General features: G+C 52.1%; 1 protein-coding gene and 1 long non-coding RNA gene across 3 annotated transcripts; one reads left to right on the plus strand and one right to left on the minus strand.

Annotated features, from left to right (window-relative positions):
- Positions 1–3195: 3195 nt before the first annotated feature.
- On the minus strand, positions 3196–10132 carry LOC129047923 (uncharacterized). The gene is made up of 3 exons (XR_008509814.2): positions 9599–10132; positions 6349–6461; positions 3196–6057 (listed from the first exon to the last, which is right to left on the minus strand). It is a non-coding gene; the product is annotated as an uncharacterized LOC129047923 (long non-coding RNA).
- A 434-nt stretch (positions 10133–10566) lies between these two features.
- CARD19 (caspase recruitment domain family member 19) lies at positions 10567–27902 on the plus strand. 2 transcript variants are annotated; one of them, XM_002819967.6, is made up of 6 exons: positions 10567–10790; positions 22154–22296; positions 25192–25345; positions 26502–26561; positions 26837–26908; positions 27611–27902. In XM_002819967.6, the coding sequence occupies exons 1-6, from the start codon at positions 10784–10786 to the stop codon at positions 27724–27726; spliced, it is 552 nt and encodes a 183-aa protein (XP_002820013.1). In that variant the 5' UTR covers positions 10567–10783; the 3' UTR covers positions 27727–27902. The 2 variants fall into 2 exon arrangements, with proteins under 2 accessions (XP_002820013.1, XP_024108533.1); XM_024252765.3 differs by lacking the exon at positions 26502–26561 and having other exon boundaries at positions 10579–10790.

Genomic DNA, 27902 nt, shown 5'->3' on the forward strand with positions numbered 1-27902 from the left:
ATTGGTTAGCGAGGAAGGAGTGTACTGAGGCATGACTGACCTGTCTTAGTCATGGGCAGGTCTCCTTGGCCAAGACAGGTCCATTCAGTCAGTCAGTGGGGCTTAAGATTTTATTTCACAACCATAGCACCCCCACATGGCAGCCTCATGCGGCCTGGGCTTCCTCACAACATGGCAGCCAGTGTTCAAGGTGGAGTTGCAATGTGAGCACCAGGTGGAGGCCATTTTGCCTTTCAGGTCCCGGCCTCGGAAGTCATGCTGTGTCTGTTCACTGGGAGTCAAGGCTGCCTTCTAATCAAGGGGCAGAGAGTTGGACTCCACTGCTAGGTGGGAAGAGTGCTGACTGGTGAGAAGAGAATTGGCAGACACACTTTACGACCATCACAGTCACCTTTTTTTTTTTTTTCTGAGACAAGGTCTTACTCTATCGCCCAGGCTGGAGTGCAGTGGCGCAATCTTGGCTCACTGCTACCTCCACCTCCCGGGTTCAAGCATCACAGTCACCTTTAACCCAATCACTTGTTAGAGCAATTTTATAAAAGGTGACTAATTTTGGTCAGGCACAGTGGCTCACGCCTGTAATCCCAGCACTTTGGGAGACCAAGGCGGGCTGATCACCTGAGGTAAGGAGTGTGAAACCAGCCTGACCAATATGATGAAACCACGTCTCTACTAAAAGTACAAAGATTAGCTGGGCATGGAGGCATGCACCTGTAATCCCAGCTTCTTGGGAGGCTGAAACAGGAGAATCCCTTGTACTCGGGAGGCGGAGGTTGCAGTGAGCTGAGATGGCGCCATTGCACTCCAGCCTGGGCAACGAGAGTGAAACTCTGTCTCAAAAAAAAAAAAAGTGACTAATTTCTTACTCTCCCAGCTTCCCTCCCAGAGGGGTTATTTGTACCACAGGCCTGTGTGTACATAGCCATGCCTACTGCAGGTGTAGTTTTAGACATTTCTGCCTGCTGCTGTACCTCTTGTTTGCTTCTACTTAAAATGAACTCGGAGCTCATTCTGTAGCTCTCCGCCCTACCCTCTCTCTCACCTCTGAGCCCCACATTTGTCCTGGGCCAGTTAAAACTACACCTTCAGCCTCCTATAATTTGGGGTGTGACCTGTCTCTGGCCATTGAGAAAAGCCACTGGGTTTGCCCTTTGACCTCCCCTGCTTCCTGCCTGGAGCCCAGCAGCCATGTTGGGGCCATGAGGAAGAGGAGCCGAAGGTCAGGAGGAAGAAGCCCTTACTCTATATGGCTCCTTATGGCCTGAAGCCACACTTGTCATGTCCCTTAGAACCAGATACTTTCGTGATTCACGCTACCCAGAGTCATCCATCTGACAGGTGTCCCATGATTTGTGTGACATCCCCAGCCAAGGGATGCTTGGGTGGTTTCACATTTCTGGCCTTCACATTTCCAGATACCTTGATACTGGGGTGCCATTTCCTTTGGGTGGATTTCTGGAGTGGGATTGTGAGGCCAGAGAGTGTGCCTGGTGGTTTCCTGTCAAGTGCTGGAGTATCTCAGGGCTTCTGTGGGCACACGGGGACACTGAGGCAGGGGAAGCACAGATCCAGCTCTCACCAGGCCAGTGCAGCTTTCCTCTGCTGGGGCTCCTGACAGGCTCAGGAGAGCTCTCCTTGGCTTTTTTTTGTTTTGTTTTGTTTTTTGAGATGGAGTCACTCTGTTGCCCAGGCTGGAGTGCAGTGGTGTGAACTCCGCTCACTGCAAGCTCTGCCTCCCGGGTTCACGCCATTCTCCTGCCTCAGCCTCCCGAGTAGCTGGGACTACAGGCGCCCGCCACCACACCTGGCTAATTTTTTTTGTATTTTTAGTAGAGACGGGGTTTCACCGTGTTAGCCAGGATGGTCTCGATCTCCTGACCTCGTGATCCGCCCACCTCAGCCTCCCAAAGTGCTGGGATTACAGGCGTGAGCCACCCCGCCCGGCCTTTCCTTGGCTTTTATGGGAGTGGGATGTGGTGTCCCTTGGCTGCATGCCTCAGGGGACCTGTAGGCTAAGCAGCAGGTCAGGGTCAGGGCCTGGTGGTGGCATGCTGGCCCACAGGCCCAGCGTGCCACTGCTTATCTGGATATCAGGGATATTGAATCACTTCTAGCTCCTTATAGGACTTAAGCAGCACCAAGGTTTGGTGCTGTTGACAAAAGGCTCTGGGCTCTCCTGTTCTAAGTTCTAGTCCCCATTCAGCCCTTTCTACCACTAAGCCCCATTGTGAGGCGGGACCATGTAGGTGGAGGCTGTAGATCACCACCATGCAGGACAGGACAAGCCAGGTGGCTGGAGCTAAGGGGAGCCTAGAGGCCTCCCTTGAAATCTGAAGGGCCTGCAAAGGAAGATGGGTGTTTTGTGCCCAGGTGGCTGTCCCTGGGCTACTGGAGCACAGAACAGGAGAACTGAGGTGAAGGGCTCCAGCTCCCAGTAGCTGACAGTTACAGAAATGGGTGTCCGAATGGCCATGGAGGGGCTGCACTGGGCAGGGGGGACAGAGGGGAGGAACTGATATGGGGCGTGGCAGGGCAGAGTCATTGCCCAGGAGAGCTGTGGGGCATAAGCCCCTCACAGTGCAGCATGCTGGATCCCCCCACATCTGCGCCATGGCCTGGGGTCTCAGCTGGACCGAGAGATGATACAGCTAGGGAGCAGAGAGCCGAGTACTCCCGCAGGCATGGTCTGACAATGCGTGTAAGAGGACTCGGCTCTTTGGGCCTCTAGGATTTTTCTGGGGAGATTTGGGGCCAGCTCCCCCTTCACCTTGCTCCCAAGGCAAGCAGCTGGCCCCAAATCTCCCCAAAAAACCCTAGAGGCCCAATTCCCACTAGTACTGGGAACAAAGAAAAGGGACCACCAACCGCTCTGAATTTCCCGGACACACCCAGCTCACTCCCACTGAAGGCCTTAGCACACGCTATTCCCTCTGCCTGGAATGCTTGGCCCTTGCTGGCCACATGGCACATTCCCACACTCACCTTCTCAGCTCAAAAACCAGTAACTTCTGTCCATCAGGACTAGTGAGGTTGTGCTACTGAAACGAACAATCCCCTGAATCTCGGGGGTCAGACCACCAAGTTTATTTCCCGCTTGCACTCTGTGTCCCGGCTGGATCGGCAGGGGCAGGCTCCACTCAGTACAGTCACCAGGGACCCCGGCTGGTGGAGGAGCCCCCATTCCAGCGTGGGAGTCCACAGTCTCGTGGCAGGGGAAGAGGATACAATCCACAGTCTCATGGCCTCTGTGCTAGGCCCAGGATGAAAGAGGATACAAGGGTAGGGGGTGCTTGCACCAGCGATAAAATGCTCTGGCCTGGAGGGAGGACACATCACTTCTGTTCATAATGTGTTGATCAGACTAAGCCACACCACAAAGTCACCAGGGGGTCACTCTCCAGGGGTGGTAAAGGAGTGGGGAAACAGCCATGAGCAACATCCAGGCTATGATGGCATCCTTCTTGTCGCTTCAAGACCACTGAGGCCTGGTTCAGCTGTCTTTCAAATTTGGTGTTGGTGAGACCCATGTTTTTCAGTTGAGATGAAAGCTAAGTTGTCAAAGAAACATGAGTCAGCCTTAAATACAGGAATAGTGCCATTCTGATAACCAGAAGTGGCTGAAAAGTTAGAGAATTGGCTTAAGGTGTCAAAAGGAGACATCTTTATTCAGTAGAATGTAAGTGATTGGGGAAAAAAAGTCGTGTCTCCTGAACCAATTCCTGAGCAACCTGGTTACTTATGTGTTTCATTTTTCTATTGCTGTATAGTGAATCACTACAAAACTCTGGCTTAAAGCGGCAGCCGCTGCCATGTTATCCTGCTTGCTCCTGATTCTGTGGGCTTGCTTTCTCCTTAGCTAGGTGGTTCTGGCTTGTGCCTCTCACATCCGGTTGCAGTCAGACAGTAGCCAGGGCAGAATCTCCCAGACGCATGTTCACTCACTGGGTTTCAAGAGTAAGCAGCCCAAGAGACAGCAAGTGGGAGCTGCCAGCTCCTTAAGGCCTGGGCCTAACACGATGTTCTATTGGTCAGGCACTCCCAGAGCTCAGATTTGGATGCCCCTAGACATCTCACACTCAGCATGGACAGAGCAGAACTCAGTTTTCCTCCCTCCTTCCCTGCCCCCAGGCCAGAGCCCTTCTGTTTCTCTCAGGCCCCACAGCCAATCCTCCGGCAAGTCCTTTGGCGCATCCTCAAACTTCATCCAGAATCCGCACCTCCTCCCCACCTCAGAGCTGTGGGAGGGAGAAGCACCCTCGCCCCGGTTCAGGCCTCTCACCTGGACCATGAAAGTAGCCTCCTCATGGTCTCCCTGCCTCCAGTCAAGCCCCCGACCAGAGTCAACTTACACACAGCTGCCAGAAGGTTTGTTTTGTAAATTATGGCAAAATACATAAAAAGTTCACCTTTTCCTTTGAGACAGTCTTGCTCTGTCACTCAGGCTGGAGTACAGTGGCATGATCATAGCTCACTGCCACCTTGACCTCCATGGCTCAAGAGATCCCACCTCAGCCTCCCAAGTAGCTAGGACTACAGACAAGTGCCACCACGCCCAGCTAACTTTTTTACTTTTTTTTTTTTTGGTACACACAGGGTCTCACTATGTTGCCCAGGATGGTCTTGAACTCCTGGCCTCAAGTGATCCTCCTGCTTTGGCCTTGCACAGTGCTGAGGTTACAGGTATGATTACCATTGTAATCATTTTAGGTAAACAGGTCAGTGGCATTAAGTGCATTCGCGTTGCTGTGCAACTGTCACCACCGTCGATCTCTAGAACTTTTTCATCTTCCCAGACTGAAACTCTGTCCCCATGGAACACTAATTCCCCATTCCCTCCTCCCTCCAGTGCCTGGCAGCCACCATCCAGTCTTCTGTTTCTATGAATTTGACTAATTTAGATATCTCACATAGGTGGAGTCCCGCAGTATTTGTCTTTTTGTAACTGGACTATTTCACTTTGCATGATGTCCTCCAGATTCACCCTTGTTGTAGAATGGGTCAGAATTTCCTTCCTTTTTAAGGCTGATTAAGGCCACATTTTGTGTATCCTTTCACCTGTTCTTTTTTTTTTTTTTTTTTGAGATGGAGTCTCACTCCATCGCCCAGGCTTGAGTGCAGTGGCATGATCTTGGCTCACTGCAACCTCTGCCTCCCAGGTTCAAGTGATCCTCCTTCCTCAGCCTCCTGAATAGCTGGGACTACAGGCACCTGCCACCACACCTGGCTAGTTTTTGTATTTTTACTAGAGATAGGGTTTCACCATGTTGGCCAGGCTGGTCTCAAACTCCTGACCTCAAGTGATCCACTCACCTCGGCCTCCCAAAGTGCTGGGATTACAGACATGAGCCACTTCGCCCAGCCTATCTGTTCATCTCTTGATGGACACTTGGGTTGTATCCACCTCTTGGCTACTGTGAATCAGTGTACAGATAACCTCTTTTGAGACCTTGCTTTTAGTTATTTTGTGTATACAGAGGGTTGTTAAAATATGTAAATCAGAGCAAATCACCATGTCCTTCCCCCAGCTTACAGCCCCCAAACCATGGGCTCCCAGCCGCCTGGCCTGCATGACCCTGCCTAATATGCCCAGTCACTCCCTGTTATTGTTCCCCTTACTCCACTCCAGCCACAATATCACATTGGCTGTCTCTCAGGCACAGCAAGTTCATTTCTGCCTCGGGGCTCTTGCCTGCCCTGTTTTATCTGGAACACTTCCCAAGCTATCATCTAGCTTCCGCAGTGCAGCAAGGCCTCTGCTCAGATGTCTAGTACATTAGTTATTTATTGCCGTGGAACTGATTACCCCAAAACATGGGAGTTCAAACACAACAATAGTCATTTATTCTCTTTCACTTGGTGGGTCAAGAATTTGGGCTTTGCAGGGTGATTCTGACTCAGGGTTTCTTATGCCACTGCAGTCAGATGTCAGCCAGGGTTGCAGTCTCATCTGAAGTCTCTATTGGGGCTTAGGATCCACTTCCAAGATGATTCACTCTCTCACAGTGAGTCACTGCTGGTTGTTGGCTGGGGGCCTAGTTCCTCTCCACACAGGGCTCTCTGCAAGGCAGGTTGAGCATCCTTACAATATGGTAGCTGATTCGCACCAGAACAAGCTATCTGAAGATGCAAGGCTGAAACCATGATGCCTCTGTGACCCAGCCTCAGAAGTCACACCGTCACCCCTGCCACACTTCACTGGCCACACAGACCAGCCTGATTGACTGTGGGAGGAGACTACACAACGGCATGACCTGGAATGTGAGGATTGCTGGGGCCACCTTGGAGGCTGGCCACCTCACAGGCATCCTCTGCCTCTTTCTTTGCCTGACTCACCTCCCTAGCTCTTACCAGATCAACATGCAGATGTATGTTTGTGTCCTCTTGTAACAGGGAAGCTCCATGGGGGGGGAGGGTGGAGCTTCCAGTCTTCCTTGTGATCCAGCTCTGGGTTGGGCATATGTCTAGGAGATATTTGTTGAACAAATTAATGAGTGACTGAATGGATAAATGATGGCCCCTGGCCACGTGAGAATGTGGGAGGAGAATGTCCTTGCTCCTCGGTGTTCAGGCCCTTCATCACTTACCATCACCTCTTGGCCTGGTTACAGTCAGCTTCAGCCATGAAGGTCTCCCACAGCCCATGGGGGCCTCATGCCTCCTGCCCTGGCCTAGGAACACCCTGTCTTCAGCATCAGCCTCTCGGGGAGGCCACCCCGTCATCTTTATAGCATCTGTCCTTGCCCTCCTGTCCTTAATCCTAATCATCAACAGATCTGTGTGCATTCATTAAGTGCCTCCTGCATGCCAGCCTTTGTGGAGTGAACACTGCAGCACAGATGATGGTCAGTGGGGAAGCCATCATAGGGCAAGGCTAGCGCTCTGAAGAACAGAGATGGGGGGTGGGGTGCGGTGGTGAGTGACGTGGTCCAGAAGGGCCAGACTCCAAGGGGGGGCAAGGATGCTAGGCACAGAGCTGGGAAGAGCATTCTGGGTGGTCACAGCACACACGAAGATCTGTAAATGGCAGAGGTGGCTGCTGGAGGAACTGGAAGGCTATGAGCCCGGGGTGAGGGAGGAGGACGGTCAGACTTAGTGTTATGACCCCTGTAGCCACTATGTGGGTACTGGGCCGTGGGGACAAGGACGGGGCAGGGAACCAGTGAGACGTGAGAAGGCAGCTGCCACCTTCCAGGCAAGAGATAACAGGGATGGTGGTCACTGAGGTAGGAGCAGGGCTGGGCTTGGAAGGCAGAGCCCACAGGGGCAGGTGAGCAGAGGCCTGAGAAACGGCTGGCCCTATGAAAACCAGGGGGAGGTGCCCCCACCCAACCCAGTGCAAAGAACCCCTGTGGAAATTAGCTTTGCCTGTATAATTTTAAAATTGTGCCTGCTTTCTAATGAGATCAAGCATGTAATGGCAAGAAAATCTGAAAGAAACAAATAGTAAGGTGGAGGCCGTTCAGAGGAGTGGGGGTGTGTGTGTGTCAGGGCCCTGGCTTCTGTGACGTTGACAAAGATTCTCTGCTTGACAAACTTTAGCCAGGGTCCTGAACTTTCTCCTTGGCCCATCTATGAACTTCCTTGTAAAATCCAGTTTCAACAAAGAATCCTCCTAATGAGTTTGGCAAGAACTCCCCACCCTGGATACTTGATCACCCTTGATACCCAATCAGGGTCTTCACCCCCATCTTCCCCTGGGTGAGGTCTCGTCAGCCCAGGCTGTCTTTGCAAGAATTCTGTCAGCCGGAATCCCCTTCACCCCGATGTTTCCTCTTCCTAATTTTCCATCCTCAAAGCCCCCTCCCGTCCCAAGTGTCCTTGCTGTATTTGGAATTGAGCCCAGTTCTCTGCCGATGTCTCTCTTCCCCTATCACAAGAGTCCCGAATAAAAATCTGTTTCTACATCTGTAACCACAGTCCAGCTCTGGTTTTTCTTTGACAGTGTCCAAGGGCGGGGCTTCCTGTCACACCTCAGTTCACTCCTTCTAAGGGCCCCCCCCCCACCTTCCCAGGAACTCACTTTCCATCTGGGGTCCAGGCAGCCACAGCTGGCAAGAGCTAGCCAGGAGGAAGGATGCATGTGCTATGCCTGGGGGAGGGGGAATGCCCAGGACCTGCCCTTTGACCATGGGGTGTCCGTGCCTGTTTGCAGCCCCCGTGGTGGGCATACAGGCTGTACAGCCCTGGCTGCACCAGCAGCTGTCCTGCTTTCTGCCGTGGCCTTCCATCCCATAGGGTTGGAGGGCACATCCCAGAGGGCACAGGGCTTTCAGTTCCTGCATGCAGGCTTGGGTTCCTTTAAGTAAATCCTTTTCAAACCCTCAGGTGGCTGAGGAGCAGCGACCTGTACTTGGGAGGCCACATCTGGCTGCTAGACTTTGGGCAAGGGGCTTCATGTTCCAAACCTCAGTTTCCCTGTTCATCACATGGCCAGGGGCAGTCCTGAGGGTGCAGGAGTGGATGTGAAGGTGGGATGCTACCTTTCCCAAAAGGGGCCGGGGTCAAGGTTCCCTGAAGGTGGGCAGTGCCTGGAGCCCCTGCAGTCCCCACTGTGTCCCCCTTCCACTCCGTCACCACCCTTATGGCTCTGACATCACTCAGGGGCAGGAGTGTGTGCAAAATAAACCCAGAGAAGTAAGTACTAGACGCCATAACAGTGTGATGGATGCAGAAGAATTGGGGTCAGGCTGCATCCCACTGGGGCAAAAGAGGCCCTCTGGGGAAGGGCCCTCTGGGGAAGCCCCCTCTGGGTCCTCCAGGGGAGCACCTGGAGCCCAGAGCCAGCCTGGACTCACCCAGGCACACAAGCAGATGATAGGCCTGGAGGGACCCACAGGCTGGGCTACTACCCTCCTGCCCTGGGACTGGCCCTGTACATGGGCCTGGGGCAGGCTGGGTCTGATGGCAGCCTGGCCTCCTGGGGAGCATGGACGGGGCTCACCTTCAGTGTTTGGGGACAGGGGTGGCTGCTGTATAGTGGCCATGACTGGGCCCCAAGAATTTTGAGGTTTCCAGGTGACAACTGCACCCATTCTCCTGATGCCCCCTATGCCGGCCCTGATGGGAGGTCATGGCACAGGGGAGAGCTGAGGCACAGAGACAGACGGCGCATGGACTGCAGGGACCACTGTGCTGTCCGAGAAGGGGACATTGAGTTGGGCCCCCATTCCGGGTCAGGCTCTGGCATCTCAAATTAGAGCTGCTATGGGGGAACGGCCAACACAGGCAGGGAAGGAAACGGGAAGGGAAACTGCTGCTGCTAGCTGGAAGAGTGCTGCTATTCCTCCCTTCACCGGTCTCCACTTCCTGGCTGGGGCCCAATGCATTCACATTATGTGGGGCTAGGGGCTTCTTGTGGTGGGCTCCGGAGCTGGAAAGGCCAGGCCTACGAGAGAGGGAAAGCAGGGGGGAAAGCTGGAGGGAAGTGGAGTCGGCCCAAGGTCACTCATTTTACAGTCCAGGAAACTGAGGCTCAGGCAAGTTAAGCGACCTCTCTAGTTCGGGTCACACTGCCAAGCTAGTGTGTTCTTTTGAAGGTGGGGGGCTGGGGTCCCCCAAGAAGGCGTTGCCCCCCCCCCGCCGCCGAGCGAGGTCACACCGTTGAGTCCTTCTCCCCTGGATTTGGGAAAGCATCACTGGGCACTGCCTCCTTTGGCTGGTCCCTGTGGCGTACTGGACGCCCACCGGCCTTTTGCCCCAGGCCTGGCCCTGTACTCCCCAGGGCCTGACTTTCTGTATGACCTTGGATCAATCACGTCCCCTCTCAGTTTCAGTTTCCTCATCCAAGGGGTGGGGCGCGAGGCCGGGGGCGGGGCGGTGGACTGAGCCGGCCGCCGGGCCACCTGGATCCCGACTCCGCCACTCAACGCGGCAGGGCCCGGAAGGGCGGGCCCAAGACGGGCGGGGCTCCGGGCAGGAGCGGGCGCGTCCAGGGAGGCGCGCGGCCGCCGTAGCTGAGGCCGCCTTGAGGGCGGGACTTGGACGCGGGCAGGGCTCGAGTGAGAGGCGGGGTTTAAGGCCGCTGCGACGGCGTTATAGACGCCGGCGGGACCGGGGCCTAACGAGGGGAGGGACTCCGGGCTCCTCGCGGCGTCTTAACTGACGCTGGGAGGGGCAGGAGTCCGGTGGCGTCCGTCCACGCCCGCAGTGGCAGGGTAGAGCAGGAAGGGGCGGGGCTCAGGGCCCTTGGAGGCGCGGAGGCCGTCGCCGGAGGGGGGCGGGGCTCGAGTAAGGGGCGGGGGGCGGGGCTCGAGTAAGGGGCGGGGCCCAGGGCTCCTGGAGGCTCGGAAGCCGACGCCGGAGGAGGCAGGGCCCGAGTGAGGGGCGGGGCCCAGGGTGGTTCCTTGAGGCTCGGAAGCCGTCGTCGGAGGGGGCGGGGTTCAGGTGCAGGGCGGGGCTCAGAACTCCGGGAGGCGCGGAAGCCGACACCGGGAGGGCGGGGCTCGAGTGAGGGGCAAGGCTCAAGGGTTCTCGCAGCGGCCTATCCCAGCACGGCAAGGGGGCGGGACTCGAGTGAGGGGCCGAGTTTAGAGCCCTGGTGGAGCCGTAGCGGGCGCGGCAGGGGCGGGGCCTAGCGGTAGGGGACGGGGCTCGTCGAAGGGCGGGGTTTAGAGCCCCAGAGGCTACACAGCCAAAGTCGGGGGGTTGGCCTACCCAAAAGGGGCGGGCGAGCACGGCCCGCGGGCGGTGTTCGCTGGAGCTGGTGGACCGGGCGGCTGACCGAGGGGCGGGTGCGCGGCGGGGCAGACCGCTGGGGACTGCGGGCGGCGCTGTGTCCGTCGCCATGACAGGTGGGCACGGGGCCGGTTGGGCGGCAGGGATGCGGGCGCCCTGGATGGGTGGCCCGGCCCGGGGGTCCGGCTGCCTTGCGAGTCGCCTGCAGGCCGCGCCTGGGCTGCGAGGGCCGAGTGACCTTGGCCCGTCAGCTGCCGGTGGTGCGCGACTGCACCCCCTCGAAGTGGTGGGTGTCCTGGGGCTTCTACCCGGCGGGGCCGTGCCAGCCGAGGCAGTGCCGGGCACGGTGGGTGGTGGCCAGGTGCGGGGCCCGAAGAGGGCGGGGCCTACAAGGCAGCTCCAGGGTGGGGCTGCACAGCCGCGGTCTGTGCTCGGCCACCGCGGTCTGTGCTCGGACACTGTGTGTCCCGTGGTGGGGAATTTGGTCTGAAAGTGTAGGAGGTGGTGGAAATGACACCGGAGAGAATTCACAGCGGTCCTGCTGTGATTCTGGCCACGGAAACAACGCTCCATCCTTGCAACCACCCCAACGAGGTCACGGGACAGGCGATGCGTTCCTCGGCGGCATGTGATTCCTGTGGGACTCTTGGAGTCTCCCAGACTCCTTCGGTGGTCCACGACGCTCTTGCCCCTGTTTAGTTCTAAGGGAATCAGGGAAAGCGACTGGACCCCCCAAGGTTGTTGTGCTCCACGTTAGTGGCCCCAGCCCAGCCTTCCTCCCCAGGGCCTCTCTGGTCTGGGGACCTGCTCACCATCCTCTTGATCCCAAACAGGGTGACTCTGCTCTGTGGACCTTCCCCTGTTGGAGAAGCCCCATGAGGGTGATGGGCTGGTAAAGGACCCCATGGCAGCCCGGCCAGGGAGTATGGGGGTTCCCAGAAGCTACAGTTCATTCTCACTGTTCTGTTTCATGGAGCAGAATTGGCTCAGGGGCTCAGGGTAGCCCCAGAAGTCGCTAGTCCTCTCTCGGTGCTCGCTCTCTTGAGTCTCAGCCTAGGTCCTGCCCACAAATAGGATCTCATGGGCTGGAAACTGATGACTTCCAGAACACCAGGCCAGAAGAGACCCCAGCTGCCACCTGCTCCCCTTTGTCCTCCCTTCTAACTCTTCTTATTTGTGGCTCTCATTTCTGAGCACTTACTGTGCATTGGACCCTGTGTTGGGTGATTCCTGTCTGAAAATGATCAGATGGGGACACGTGGAATATCTCGTCTGTGTACAGATGGGGAAACAAAGTCTTAAATTGTGCCCTTCCCAGGCTGGGATTCCCTAATTCCCTTAGTGAGTTCATCAGAATGCGTGGGACACAACTCAGAGCTGTGTTGGTCTCCAGGGAGCCCTGTCCCAGGGACTGGGTGTTGGCAGAGCCTGAGGCCTTGCTGTCCATTAAGGAGCCTTCCTGCACAAAGGGACCTTGTCCCTTGCTGCCTGTCAGGGAAGCTTCCTTGCATAAGGGGACCCTGGAGCTGGGAGACCACATCAGGCAGGGGTCCTTGAAGGCTCTGACTGTAGGCCTCACCTTGTCCAGTGTATGCTTCCTACCTGCTATGTCTACTCACTGGGCCTGGAGACATTCCCTCACAACCCTTAGTTTTTGGGATGGGGAACCAAGGCCCATGGAGCACAGCTCTGGGAGGGTCATATGGACAGCCCTGCGAGGCTGCAGACCCATAGTCCCAGGCTCACTGCCTCCGTGCACCAATTGGGGTCCTGCCTTGCGCCAGCCCTCGCTGTGAGCAGCGCATGTGAGCCAGTGCCTGCAGAACGCTGAGGAGGTGTCTGCGTGGGGCAGGTGCTTGACAAGTTATCCCCTGGGCTGTGCCGGGGAGTGAGCAGTTTTAGTTGGGCTGAGCACTGAGAGTAGGGGTTTCCTGGAAGAAATTCAGGAGGGGAGGTTGATGCCCAAGTGTCCGGACTCCAATTGGTTGGGGATGACAGGAACTCAGGAAGGCCTTTTGCATGTAGGACAGCAAGGTGAACATGAATTAACCAGGTGGAAACCAAGGAACAGGTATTCTCAGCCTGGGGCGAAGGTCCCAGACAGGATGGTGCTGTTGGGGACTGCCAGGCAGGAAGTCTTGTGGGCTTAGAGGGCCGGGTGAGAGTGGGTGGGGCCAGCTCCCACGGGGCCTTGAATGCCAGGCTGAGGGCATCAGTCTGGGCTGGTAAGAAGGTTCATATTGGGGTGGTAGAGTGGGGGTCCATAGTCCTGGTGCCAGCCTGGCAAGAAGGAAGGGGATGTAGGGCGTGGTGAAGGCTTGCCGGGTCTGTGCCAGAGCGAGCCATCTTCCTTTGTCTTGTAAAAACAGTTCGGGGACTTGTTTATCGGGAGCTGGCACTGAGATGGTTTCCCTTCTTGTGCCTTTTCTGGCTTCCAAGTGCTGCCTGTTTGTGTGCATAACTCGCAACCACAGGAAGCACAGGGCCCCCAAGCCGCAGAGCCCGGCTTCAGCCCCCGGACCGTGCGGCCTGTGCCAGCTGACTCATGGCTCATGGTGACTCATGGCTCTGCAGCAGCGGAGGCTCCGCCTGGTTAGCGGCTTGCAGGGCAGGAGGAGGCCGCTACACGATGCTGGCCACGGTCCACCTACAGCCCTTGCCCCTGGGCCTTGGACCATACATTGCAGAACTCTTTTTTTTTTTTTTCTTTTTGAGACATAGTCTCACTCTGTCACCCAGGCTGGAGTGCAGTGGCGCAATCTCGGCTCACTGCAACCTCTGCCTCCCGGGTTCAAGGAATTCTTCTGCCTCAGCCTCCTGAGTAGCCTTCTGAGTAGTTGGGACTACAGGCGTGCACCAGCACGACCAGCTAATTTTTTTTGTATTTTTAGTAGAGATGGGGTTTCACCATGTTGGCCAGTCTGGTCTTGAACTGCTGACCTCATGATCCACCTGCCTCGGCCTCCCAAAGTGCTGGGATTATAGGCTTGAGCCACCGTGTCTGGCCTGCAGAACTCTTTAGTGAGCACCTACTGTGTGCTCAGCCAAGTGGGCAGTGCTGGAGAAGACAGCCCTTGGGCGTGCTCTTGGTCTGGCAGGGAGTAGACTGCTGTAGCTGATTATAGTGAATTTCCATGTTAATTAGAGAGGCAGAACGTCTGAATGTCAAGAGGTGGTTCTCAACACGGCTGTGCGTGGGCCCAGATCTTGATCTGTCACTTCATATCTGGTTGCAGTCTTGGGCAGGTACCTTATCTTCTCACTGTGCCTTAGTTTCCGTATCTGAAAATGGGGCTGGTGGTTGTCCTTAAATGTTGCAGAGCTGTTGGAAGGATGAAGGTTGTAGGTGACGTAGGGCTCCCAGAGTGCCAGACATATGGGATTGCTCTGTGAATTTGGGCCAATTCATCTTAGTTCTTTAACGAGAGGGCTGCAGGCGCTGGACCCAGACTGCCCAGCTGGGCCTGTCCGTGTGGCCTTGGCAGGTCACTTGATGTCCCTGTGCTCAACCTCCTCACCATGATGGGGCTGCTGGCAAGTCCACATAGGCTGCTGGGGGACTCAGTGCAGGTGAGGGCTGAGCCAGCCTTTCCAGCCCCCAGCCATCTGCCTCCCTGCGCGGCCCATGGCGAGTGGCTTCAGCCAGATGATGGAGTGGCTGACGGCCTCAATGTGGGCATCATCAGGGGCCTGTGAACCAGGATGGCCTCCCTATTGTTCTCTGGAGGGCAGGTATCTGGGGGGTTAAGGATACGTTTGTGGGGTTGCTTGGTGAATGCCAGCCCGCACCCCTACACTATGAGCCCCTGGAGGATGGATCTGCCCATCACCGTGGTCCCCAGCCCCGCACAGGGCGAGTGTACTGAGACGGGCTGCCTCACCTGGGCCTCAGTCTGTAGGGTCTGCACAGGGCCTCACGGAGCATGGCTGCTTTTGGGGCGGGTGCACATTCTGGGGTACAGAAAGGCCAGCCAGGAGGAAGTGGCAACTGGAAAGAGACATGACAAAGTAAAACAGTCCGTTGAGTCTGTGCCTCAAGGAGGAAACCCAAGAGGGGGCCCCACTGTGTTCAATATGGTGACACTGTTTTTGTTTTTGGTTTTTTCTTTGAGACAGAGTCTCACTGTTGCCCGGGCTGGAGTGCAGTGGCGCACTCTCGGCTCACTGCGTCCTCCGCCTCCCAGGTTAAACGATTCACCTGCCTTGGCCTCCCAAAGTGCTGGGATGACAGGCGTGAGCCACCGCGCCCAGCCTTCATTTCTTTTTAGCACTGAATAATATTCGTTGTATGGATAAACCAGAGTTTATTTATCCATTTACTTTTTTTTGTGAGAAAATACACAGAAACATAACATTTACCTTCTTACCCATTTTTCAGTGTACACTTCAGTGATACTAAATACACTCACAGTGTTGTGTAGTCATCACCACTGGCCATTTCCAGAACTTCTTTATCATCCCAAACAGAAATTTTATACCCGTTGAACAATAACTCCCCTTTCTCCTTCTGCCCACACCTCCTGGTAATCTCTATTCTATTTTCTGTCTCTATGAATTTGACCCCTCTAAGTACTTCATATAATTGGAATCATATAATATTTGTCCGTTTGTGCCTTGTTTATTGCACTTAGCATAATGTTTTCAAGGTTCATCCGTGTTGTAACATCCATGTATCATAATTTCCTTCCTTTTTAGGGCTGAGTAATATTCCATTGTACATAGGTACCATGTATCATAATTTCCTTCCTTTTTAGGGCTGAGTAATATTCCATTGTACATAGGTAAATACCACATTTTGATAATTCATTCATCTTTTGGTGAACATTTGCACTATTTCCATCTTTTGGCTATTTTGAATAGTGCTGCTATGAAAACCAGTGTGCAAGTATCCATTTGAGTTCCTGCATTTATTTATTTATTTATTTATTTATTTATTTATTTATTTGAGACAGAGTCTCACTTTGTTGCCTAGGCTGGAGTACAGTGGTGTGTTCTTGGCTTAGTGCAACCTCCGCCTCCTGGGTTCAAGTGATTCTCGTGCCTCAGCCCCCTGAGAAGCTGGCACTACCGGCGAGTGCCACCACGCCTGGCTAGCTTTTTGTATTTTTAGTAGAGACAGGGCTTCGCCATGTTGGCCATGCTGGTCTTGAGCTTCTGACCCCAAGCAATCTGCCCACCTTGGCCTCCCAAAGTGCTGGGATGACAGGTGTGAGTCACCACCCCCGACTGAGTTCCTGCTTTTTGTTGTCTAGGGTACATACCTAGAAGTAGAATTTCTGGACCACACGGTAATTCTTTTTTTTTTTTGAGACGGAGTCTCACTGTCGCCCAGGCTGGAGTGCAGTGGCATGATCTTGGCTCACTGCAACCTCTACTGCCCGGGTTGAAGCGATTCTCCTGCCTCAGCCTCCCAAGTAGCTGAGATTACAGGCGCCCGCTATCACGCCTGGCTAATTTTTGTATTTTTAGTAGAGACCGAGTTTCACCATGTTAGCCAGGATGGTTTCGATCTCCTGACTGCATGATCTGCCTGCCTCTGCCTCCCAAAGTGCTGGGATTACAGGTGTGAGCCACTGTGCCTGGCCATCACACAATAATTCTATGTTTAGATTTTTGAGGACCTGCCATACTGTTTTTTTCCACAGTGGCTGCACTATTTTACATTTTCACCACTAATGCCGAAGAGTTTGAATTTCTCCATATCCTCACCAACATTTGTTATATTAATATGTAGCTATCCTAATGAGTATTAAGTGATATCTCATTGTGGTTTTTATTTGAATTTCCTTAATGACTAATGATGAGCATTTTTTCTTTTTTTTTTTTTTTTTTTTTTTTTTTATTTGAGACCAAGTCTCAGTCTGTTTCCCAGACTGGAGTGCAGTGGCGTGATCTTGGCTAACTGCAACTTCCACCTCCTGGGTTCAAGCGATTCTCCTGCCTCAGCCTCCCAAGTAGTTGGGATTACAGGCACGCACCACCATGCCCGACTAATTTTTGTATTTTTAGTAGAGACAGGGTTTCTCCATGTTGGCCAGGCTGGTCTCGAACTCCTGACCTTAGGTGACCTCAGGTGATCTGCCCGCCTTAGCCTCCCAAAGTGCTGGGATTACAGGTGTGAGCCACTGTGCCTGGCCTGATGAGCATTTTTTTTGTGTGCTTGATGGCTAGTTGTGTATTTTCTTTAGAGAAATGTCTATTCAAGTTCTTTGCCTATTTTTGAATTGGGTTCTCTGTGTCTTTTGCTGTTCAGTTGTAGGAGTTCTTTATGGAGTATGGATACTAATCCCTTATGAGATATATGCATTGCAAATATTTCTTCCATTTATGTGAACTGTTTTTTCACTCTCTTTTTTTCCACGCTTTTAATTAAAAATAGGGTTTAATTCTAGACTCTTATTCTATGCCAGTGACCCATATGTCTGTCTTTATGATAGTACCACATTGTTTTCATTATTGTATATTTTTACACTAAGTTTGGAAAGCAGGAAATATGAGTCCTCCAACCCTGTTTTTTTTTTTTTTTTAAGATTTTTGTTGTTGGCTATACAGGTATCTTGAAATTCTATATGAATTTTAGGGTGGGTTTTTCTATTTCTGCAAAAAACACTTAAGATTTTGATAGGGATTGCATTGAATCTGTTGATTGCTTTGGGTAGTGCTTGCAGCAATGTTTTGTGGCTTTTAGTGTACAAGATTTTTGCCTTCTTGATTAAATTTTTTCCTAAGTATTTTATTCTTTTCAATGCTATTATAAATTGAGTCGTTTTCTTAATTTTTGGATTGTTCATTGTTAGTATGTAGAGATGAAATATTTTTGTGTGTTGATTTCATATCTTGCAACCTTGCTGCATGCTTTTAATTAGCTCTAACTTTAAAGAAAAAGATTTTAGGGTTTTCTATATATAAAATCATGTCATCTAGGAACAGAGAAAATTTTATTTCTTCCTTTACAATTTGGATGCCTTTTATTCCCTTTTCCTTTTCTTGCCTAATTGCTCTGGTTACAACTGCTAGTACTATGTTGAATAGAAGTGGTAAGAGCAGACATCTTTATCTTGTTCCTGATCTTAAAGAAGAAGCTTTTGGTCTTTCACCGTTAAGGTATGATGTTAGCTGTGGGCTTTTCATGTAAAAATGTCCTTCAATATATGAGGTGGGATGGTTCCAGGAATCCCCTCAAAATAATCTGAGGATGTTCAAATCCCTTATATAAAGTGCTATAATATTTGCACCTATACACATCCTTCCATATATTTTAAATTGTCTCTAGGTTACTTATAATACCTAACACAATGTAAATGCTATGTAAATCGTTGTTGTACTGTATTTTTAAAACTTGTATTTTTTTGGTTGTATTGTTATTTTGTATTGCTTTTCCCCAAATATTTTATATCTGCTGTTGATTTAATCCCTGGATATGGAAACTGCAGAGACAGAGTGCCAACTCTATGGCCTTTATCATGTTGATGAAATTTCCTTCTGTATTAGTCCATTTTGTGCTGCTATAACAGAACACTTGAAACTGGGGAGTTTATAATGAGCAGAAATTTATAGGCTCATGCTTCTAGAGTTTTGGAAGTCCAAGATTAGGGAGCCAGCATCTGGTGAGGGTCTTCTTGCTGTGTTATCCCATGGTGGAAGGCAGAAGGGCTAGACAGAATGAGAGGGAGCAAGAGAGGAAGAAAACAAATTTGAAACTTCAAGCCCTTTTATAATTGGCATTAATCCCTTCATGACGGTAGAGCCCTCATGACCTACACACCTCCCATTAGGTTCTATCTCTCAGTACTGTTACTTTGGGGATTAGGTTTCCAATACGTGCTTGTTGACACATTCAAACCATAGCATCTTCTAGACCTAATTAATTGAATATTTATATCAAGAAAGGATGATGACATTTATCAAATGCTTTTTCTATGTCAACTGAAATGGCCATGTATTTTTTCCTTCATTCTATTAATGTGGTATATTTCATTGATTGATTTTTGATTTGTACATGTTAAACCATCCTTGTATTCCAGGAATAAATCAATGTATACTTCTTTTAATATGCTGCTGAATTTGATTTTCTGGATTTTATTGATTTTTCCATTAATATTCGTAAGGAGTATTGGTCTGTAGTGTTCTTTTCCATTTTTCTTTTTTCACAGAGACAAGGTCTTGCTGTATTGCCCAAGTGTGGTCTTGAATTCCTGGCATCAAGTGACTCTTCTGCCTCTGTCTCCCAAAGTGGTTTTCTTTTCTTGAAGCGACTTTGTCTGATTTTGTTATCAGGGTAAAGCTGACCTCATAGAATTAGTTATGAAGTGTTCTGTCCTCTTCAGTTTTTTTTGTAAGTTTGAGAAGGATTGGTATTAGTTCTTCTTTAAATGTATGGTAGAATTAACCAGCAAAGCTATCTGGTCCTGAGCTTTTCTTTCTTGGGACATTTTTGATTACTGATTTAATCTTACTAGTTATTGGTCAGATTTTCTGTTTCTTCACGGTTTAGTTTTGGTAGATTGTGTTCTTAGGAATGTTTTCATTTTATTTAGGTTATCCAATTTGTTGGTATAAAATGTTCGTAGTATTCTCTTATATTCCTTTTTATTTCTGTAAAGTTCATGGTAATGTCCTCACTTTTATTCCTGATACTAGTAATTTGAGTCTTCTCTTGTTTTTCTTTGTCAGTCTAGCTAGTTTTGTCATTTTTATTGATGTTATCAAAGAATCAACTTTGGTTTTCTTGATTTTTCTCCACTGTTTTTCGATTCTCTATTTTATTTGTCTTCACTCTAATCTTGATTATATCCTTCCTTCTGTGAGCTTTGGGTTTAGTTTGTTCTTCAAGCTCTCTGGTCTTTACTTTTTCCTTTTCTCATTCCTTAAGGTGTAATGTTAGGTTACTGATTTAAGATTTTTTTAATATATGCATTTGCAACTATACTTTTCCCTCTCAGCATTGTTTTTGCTGCATCTCTTAGGTTTTAGCGTGGTGTAGGGGGTTTGTGTGTGTGTGTGTGTGTGTGTGTGTGTGTTTCCGCCTTTCTCATGTTACTTCCTAATTTACCTCATGATTTCTCTTTTGACCCACTGGTTTTTTGTTTGTTTGTTTGTTTGAGACAGAGTCTTGCTCTGTCACCCAGGCTGGAGTGCAGTGGCACAAATTCAGCTCACTACAACCTCCACCTCCCAGGTTCAAGGAATTCTCGTGCCTCAGCCTCCCAGGTAGCTGGGATTACAAGTGTGTGCCAACATGCCCGGCTAAGTTTTGTATTTTTAGTAGAGATGGGGTTTTGCCATGTTGGCCAGGCTGGTCTCAAACTCCTGGCCTCAAGTGATCTGCCTGCCTCAGCTTCCCAAAGTGCTGTGATTATAGGTGTGAGCCACCATGCCTGGCCCCATTGGCTATTTAATTTTCACATATTTGTGAGTTTTTTTAGTTTTCTATTATTGATTTCTGGCTTCATTCTATGTGATCAGAAAATATTTTTTATATGATTTCAACCTTCTTGAATATATTAAAGCTTATTTTGTGGCTAAAAACTTGTTTTGCGGCCTATCTTGGGGAATGTTTCATGTGCACTTGAGAAAAATATCTCTTCTCTATTGTGGGATGGAGTGTTCTGTGTATGTCTGCCAGGTATAATTGGCTTATGGTGTTGTTGAAGTCCTCTGTTTCCTCATTTATCTTCTGTCTGGTGGTTCTATCTCTTACTGAAAGTGGTGTTTTGAAGTCTCCAAATATTATTATAGAGATATCTATTTCTCCCTTCAATTCTGCCAGTGTTTGCTTCATATATTTTGAAGCTCTGATATTTGGTGCATATATGTTTATAACTGTTACATATTCTTGATGAATTTATCCTTTTATTAATACATAATGTACTTTTTAATCTCTTGTAATAGTTTTTGACTTATAGTCTATTTTGTCTGATATTAGTATAGTTACCTCATCTCTCTTTTGTTACTATTTGTATGGGATTTTTTTTACATCCTTTCATTTTAACTTCTTTGTGTCGTTAGATCTAAAGTGAGTCTTTTGTAGACAGCACTTAGTTGTATCATATTTTAAAAATCCACTCTGCCAATCTATGCCTTTTGATAGGAAAATTTGGCTGGGCACGGTGGCTTACACCTGTATTCCCAGCACTTTGGGAGGCTGAGGCAGGCAGATCACCTGAGGTCAGGAGTTTGACACCAGCCTGGCCAACGTAGTGAAACCCCGTCTCTACTGAAAAAAAAAAAAAAAATACAAAAACCAGCTGGGTGTCGTGGCACATGCCTGTAATCCCAGGGAGAATTGCTTGAACCGAGGAGGCGGAGGTTGCAGTGAGCCGAGATTGGGCCACTGCACTCCAGCTTGGGTGACAGAGCAAGACTCTATCTCAAAAAAAAAAAAAAAAAAAAAAGAAAGTTTAACCTATTTGCATTTGAAGTAATTGCTGATAAGGAATGTATTACTACTGCCATTTTGCTATTTGTTTCCTGTATGTCTTGTAGCTTTTTTGACCCTCATTTATTCTATTACTGCCTTCTTTTGTGTTTTGTTGATTTTCTATAGTAACACATTTAGAGTCCCTTCTCAGTTTCTTTTGTGTTATATTCTATAAATATTTTCTTTGTGTACATGGGGAAACAGGACAAGCTGCCACAAGTATGTAAGATGATGCACTTGTTCAGTCCCTGTGGGGGTCCTGTGCCCCATCCTCTCCATGCCCTTCCGTCATCACTCCACCGCTCAGCCTTAAACATCTGCCATTCTAAGAAACATTCTTAATGGAAAAGGTGGTACAATGATATTTTAATGGTGATTCTGGAAAAAAAAAAAAGGCAAATGAAAAGCATTTCTAGCCCTCTGGGAGAACTCACTGGTTTACTGTTGGTAGAAGCTTCTTAAAGCCTTGCAGACACACTGCATCCCATGGTGATCCCAGCACGGGCCACCCTGAGCCCTGTGTCCCTAAGTCTGTGCCACTGTGAAGATCTGCAGAGCCCACATCTGGGCATTCTTGATCTCAAACTCCTGAGCTCAAGTGATCCACCCACCTCGGCCTCCCAAAATGTTGGTATTACAGGTGTGAGCCATCGCACCTGGTCTGAGCCACCGTGCCTGGCCCTGGGCATTCTGAGCCACCTGTGCCACCTGTACCTTCCCCAGACCCCAGCTATTTCCTGATGGCCCTGCAGGTGGCCCATGAAAAGTAGATTCTTTGCCCCTCTGAGTTTGTTTTCTGTGATAAGCTCTGTGAAAGTGGGTTTCCACCACAACCCCTCACTTCCATCTTCTGGAGAGGCAGGTTGGCAGGCCAGGAGCAGCTCTCAGCTGGGCAACGCTCACCACACAGGCTGGGATGGCTGGGATTCTGTGGGTGCACCCTCCTGCTGGGCACCCACCTCGGGAGTGATGCCTTCCTGTGGTCATTGTCAGTACGAGGCTGTCGCCTCTGGTCCCCTTGGGCTGTGCTGGCTCATGCCCCTGTGCTATCTGTTTTAGATCAGACCTATTGTGACCGCCTGGTGCAGGACATGCCTTTCCTGACAGGCCACGGGCGCTTGAGTGAGCAGCAGGTGGACAGGATCATCCTCCAGCTGAACCGTTACTACCCACAGATCCTTACCAACAAGGAGGCGGAAAAGGTGCTGAGGAGGTGAGGGGGGTGCCCGAGACACTGCTCAGTTTCCCTTCCTTTCTGGGCTGGGAGAAGCTGGTGACCAGCCCTGGGTCATTCTCTCATGGGATGACACACTAGGTATGTCAGGATTCAGAGGTGACACATCTGGACCTGGCTACTAAGGCTGCCTGAGCTACAAACTGGCCCTTCGGGGTGAGCCCAAACAGGCCTGGAACATCAGCTCTCTGTGCCTCGGTTTCTTCATATGTCATTGGGTCTGCCTGCTGTCCCCTTCCCGAGTTGCTGGGAGGTTACAGGAGATAACACATGACAATACATGAAGCACACGACGGTATAAGACATGGAGGGAGGCAAGAAAGAGGGCAGGAGGGAGGGGTGAGGAGGGAGGAGGCAGAGGGAGAGCCGAAGTGGGATGGGGAACAGAGGTTGGGCCTGGCCCACCCCAGTGCCACAGGGCTTTGCACTCTCCATCTTCCGAAGGTTCAAAGCGGGCAAACAATTGCTTCCTTTTCTCTAATTTCTATATTACTGTACGAGGCTGGAAAGCCCAGCATGTCACAGGTAGGCAGCCGAGCTTCTAGGAAGGCAGATGCTGACCCACCCCACAGCCGCGCCCCAGTCTGCCCCTCTCAGCAGTGCTGAGCGGGCTGGTCCCCTTGGAACCCCAGCCTCCCCATGTGTGGAGTGGACACCGAGAGCCCCTGCCTGGCAGGTGTGGTGAGGACTGACTGAGCTGAGCTGGGTAAACGCCTGCCCGAGAGCCCTTGTCACCAGATGGCCCTGCAGCCCTGTGGGCAGCCACGCTCATCACCCCATCTCACAGAGGTAGTCCGAAGACTCAAGAGGCAGCCACTTGCCCAGGGCCACTCATTTCAGGAGTGTCAGGCCACATCTTGAGTTCATCCTATTATTTGGGAAAGTGCCCAGGGCCAGTGGCTGTCGCTCTGTCACATGGCCCTGGCCTCTCAGAGCTGGGCACACCAGGGTGGCTCTGCCGGAGATGGCATTTAAGATGCAGTTCCTGGGCTCTGTCTTGGGAGGTCTGTTCTGCTCCATCACCCCAGTGCCAGGTGGCCCTGAGGGGACATTGGATGAGAGAGTTAGCCACACCCTGCTGACCCCACCCACACCTGTGGCTCTGGCTCCCCCACTGAGCCACCTGTTCCTTGACAGCCATCACCAAGACCTGAGGGATGGGCAGTGAGTGCCGGAGACCGCTAGGCCTTCGGGGTACAGGTCCTGCCAGCCTCCCTCCCCTCTGGGTGACCCCAATTGAGTCCCTTCTCCTCTTGGAGCTATCGTTTCCTCACTTGGCAAGGGGTCATGATGCCACGTGCAGGGCTATCCTGAGGGTTGGGGCATCTCCTAGAACAATGAGATTGGCCCACAACAGAACAGGAGTCAACACGGGCCCTGCTACTGGCTCAGGTGCTTCTTCCGTTTTGAAGGTGGTACAGTAATTTTAAAAGTTAGGAGCTCAAATCCATCTCTTATTATTGCAATTGAAGTCTAATGCATGTTCACTTTTAAAAAGTTTAGAAAGTTTCAGATGTTTATACAAGAAAAAGCACAGATTCCTTCCTCACAGACACCATAGCTCCTGCCACCCATCTGCCTGCCATTTTTACACTGCCATGGTTTAACTCCAGTTCCCTGTGGCCATGTAGAATGGTATGCTGCCACCAGGTGGCAGCACCAGGCCACAGACTCCAGGTCCTGGAGGTCAAGGCCCGGTGGCCTGTCCACTGACCTTGAGAACCACACATTTCTCTGTCATACACATCAGAAGAGCCAATACTTTTGTCTTTTTTTTTTTTTCTTTGAGATGGAGTCTCTGTCGCCCAGGCTGGAGTGCAGTGGTGTGATCTCGGCTCAGTGCAACTTCTGCCTCCCAGTTTCAAGCCATCCTCTGGCCTGAGCCTCCCAAGAAGCTGGGATTAAACATGTACCATCATGCCCAGTTAATTTTTTGTACTTTTAGTAGAGATGGGGTTTCACCATGTTGGCCAGGCTGGTATCAAACTCCTGACCTGGAACTCCTGATCCGCCTGCCTCGGCCTCCCAAAGTGCTGGGATTATAGGCATGAGCCATCATGCCCAGCTTCAACTTACTTTTTTAAAACTTGAATCACATTCTGTAGACTGCAAAGTAACAGAATTAGCACTTATACCATCACTTCATTAATTCCCTGTCACAGCCTACCATGAGGGTTCATTATCCCTTTTTTACAAATGAAGAAACCAAGTCTCAGAGGCGTGGAGTAGCTGGCTAAGGTCACACAGGAAGCCACACTATGTCCCAACACTTGGAATGATGTCACCAGCCCTGTGCTTTCTGTTTTTTGAGACGGAGTCTTGCTCTGTCGCCCAGGCTGGAGTGCAGTGGCACGATCTTAGCTCACTGCAAGCTCCACCTCCCGGGTTCACACCATTCTCCTGCCTCAGCCTCCCGAGTAGCTGGGACTACAGGTGCCCACCACCACACCCGGCTAAGTTTTTTGTATTTTTAGTAGAGTCGGGGTTTCACCGTGTTAGCCAGGTTGGTCTTGATCTCCTGACCTCGTGATCTGCCTGCCTCGGCCTCCCAAAGTGCTGGGATTACAGGCATGAGCCACCGCACCCGGCCAGCCCTGTGCTTTCTTTGTGACCGCTCCCAGCCTGTTTCCCAACCTCCCACCCCACAGGGAGTATTAGGAGTAGCAGTGATGCCTGTGACAGAGGCAATGCCAGGCACTATGTGGTGTGGGTAACAGGCAGGTTGTCACAGGAGCTGCCATCCAGCAGGTGTCCTGACACCCAGTGGGGAAGCTGAGGCTGGGGGCCTGACCTTGGTGCCCTGCCCTGACCCACAGCCAGCCCCCCTGGCCTGATCTTCCCTGGCACCCCCTTGTATCCTCAGTTCCGGAACCCCAAGGCATCCTTGCGTGTGCGGCTCTGTGACCTCCTGAGCCACCTGCAGCGGAGCGGTGAGCGGGACTGCCAGGAGTTCTACCGAGCCCTGTATATCCATGCCCAGCCCCTGCACAGCCGCCTGCCCAGCCGCCACGCTCTGCGTAAGTTCCACGTCCCCAACCATGCATGCTTGGTGCTGGCCCAGGGAGGGCACCCCAGCCTGCTGTTGATGGCATGGATGTCCTCCATGACCACCCAAGTCTGCTGCAGCCCAGGCCTGGCATCCCCTCTCGCCTCAGCCCCTCCCCAGAGGCCACCCACTGGCCCCGAGGGGAGAGTGTGGCAGGCACAGGCAGTGCAGATGTTGGTCTCTGTCTCCCACTTTCTCCCCCTTCCTCCATCTCTCTCTCTCATGGCAGTTTTCACACAGCATGGGGCATCTTGTACGTCCGCTCTTGCCCTTCCTTTTCTAACCTCATTCCACGGGGATCCCTTCATGTCTGTGTGGACAGCAGCCTTGTTCCCACAGCTGCATGGCGCTCCTAGGTGGTCCCAGCTGGAATTACCCAACCCCATGACGGACCCTTTCATTGCAGCGATCTGCACACGTGTGGGTGTTTCCATAGGGCATTGTCAGGCACGGATGGCTGGTCCGAAGCACGTGCATTTCAGTTTTGAGGCTCCTGTCCTCAGGCAGTGTGCACTCAGGCCCTGGGAGTCATGTGGATGCCAGTAGCCTGGGCCCACAGAGCTGCTGGGATGTGGGAGGCACATCAAGTTGAAGATGGCAACTCTGATCTGACACCTCTGTGCTCAGGGCCCCTGGAGGAGGGGCTACTGCCCCTTGGCCCTTAGACAACAGGACAGAGACCAGAGGGACTGGGCGGCTTGTCCCAGGCTACTGGGCTGGGGTCTCTGACCCCCTGGAGGCCTCCCCAGGCCTCACAGAACACAGTGCGGACAGGCGGGGAGAGCTCGAGGGGAGGCCCAGCCCTGCAGGTGGGACTGGCTCTCCCTCCCCAGCCACGAGTATGCCACAGGGGGCTTTCAAAACCAGGCAGGGCCAAGCCTTGGCCCCACTGGAGGTAGAGCACCTTCTGTGGCTCCCGGGTGCCTTTAGGCCCATCCAGGAGCTGGACCAGAGGAGAAGACCCAGACTGTGCATAGTTCCCTGAGGAGGGCTAGCCTCAGGTGCCACGGCCTGGTTCGGCCTAGCGGCCCCAGGAGGCAGCAACAACCTTGGGTTTCCTGCGGGGTGATTACCTTGCTCTCCGGCCCTGCCCGTTGACTAACCATGCTCTGTGGTTTTGTTTCCAGAGAACTCAGATTGCACAGAGCTAGACTCGGGCAGCCAGAGCGGCGAGCTGAGTAACAGGGGTAACACCTCCCTGCTGCCCCTCCCTCTCTCTCCCTCTCTTTCCCTCTCTCTTTACCCTCCCCAGGGCTCCATCTCCACCTCAGGGGCTTCTCCACCCCAAGTCTGGCTCCATTCCTGGCCTTCTGTTGATGACAGACCCCCTAAGGTGCTTGTTTGGGGGCTCTTCAGGCAGCACCTCAGCCTGGCACCCCCACTCCCCTGCGCAGCCCCCGGGCCTCAGGACCCCACCCCTCTGAGGCCCAGGGGAGCCCTGTTCACGCTGGTTTCTCCCCAGGACCCATGAGCTTCCTGGCTGGCCTGGGCCTTGCTGTGGGACTGGCCCTGCTCCTGTACTGCTATCCGCCAGGTGGGTGCAAGCGGATCCTCATGGGGCTGGGCCTGCTTCCCCTCTGCCACCAAGCCAGGGCCCCAGACCCTGCCCAATTTGGGACCCCTTGGCCTCTCCATACCTCGGTGTCCACACTTGTGCAGTGGGATGGTGTCACCTTGCAGGGCTCCTGAGAAAGGGGATGTGAGGAGGCTCGCAGCGTCCACTGGCCCCTGCCACCCTTGGGAACCAGAGAACGATGACCTCTAGCGGGAGGAGGGGTGCAGCCAGGACTCTGGGTGTTACAAAGCCCTGCCACATCTGTGACCTTGAACCACGTGGGGCCCTTGAGCAGGTCACGTGCCCCAGGGCCTTGGGTCTCTCCAGCAGCCACAGGCCTGATGCACAGGAACCTTCCAGGGCCCCTCTACTGGCACCCAGCCTGGCCTGCCCCATCTCCCTTTTCTGTGATGCCTGAGTTTGTTGTGCTGGGAGGCTTACTGGGTGCGGGGACACAGGCACACATGGCGGGACTCAAAGGCCCGTGGGTCACTCGGGTGGGAGCTGGGGGCTCTGGAATCTGCCCCAATTCTTGTCTTTTCAACTCAAGCCGAGACCATGACCGGGGGGGAGCACCCTGTCCCAGTGCCCACTCCCACCCACCCCCGCAGGAGGGATGGAAACACAGAATTCACCTCTGGGACTGGTTCTTGAGCTTTTGCCTCCCGTTTTGTCTTCTAGACCCCAAGGGCCTGCCAGGGACCAGGCGCGTCCTCGGTTTCTCGCCTGTCATCATCGACAGACATGTCAGCCGCTACCTGCTGGCCTTCCTGGCAGATGACCTAGGGGTGCTCTGACAGACCCCGGACCCAGGGCCTCCCCTGCCACTCAACCAAAGAGTCCTCCAGCCGGCCCGCCAAGGGGACTGCTGCTTCTTTTTCTAAATGCGTATTTTTCATTATTTATAATTTGTGTAAAAAACACACCTTCACCTTACAAGGTGCTGACCGTATTAAATGTTCGAGTTCTCTCA

The sequence above is a fragment of the Pongo abelii genome, chromosome 13 (assembly GCF_028885655.2).
Source record: "Pongo abelii isolate AG06213 chromosome 13, NHGRI_mPonAbe1-v2.0_pri, whole genome shotgun sequence".
In the NCBI taxonomy this organism is placed as follows: Eukaryota; Metazoa; Chordata; class Mammalia; order Primates; family Hominidae; genus Pongo; species Pongo abelii.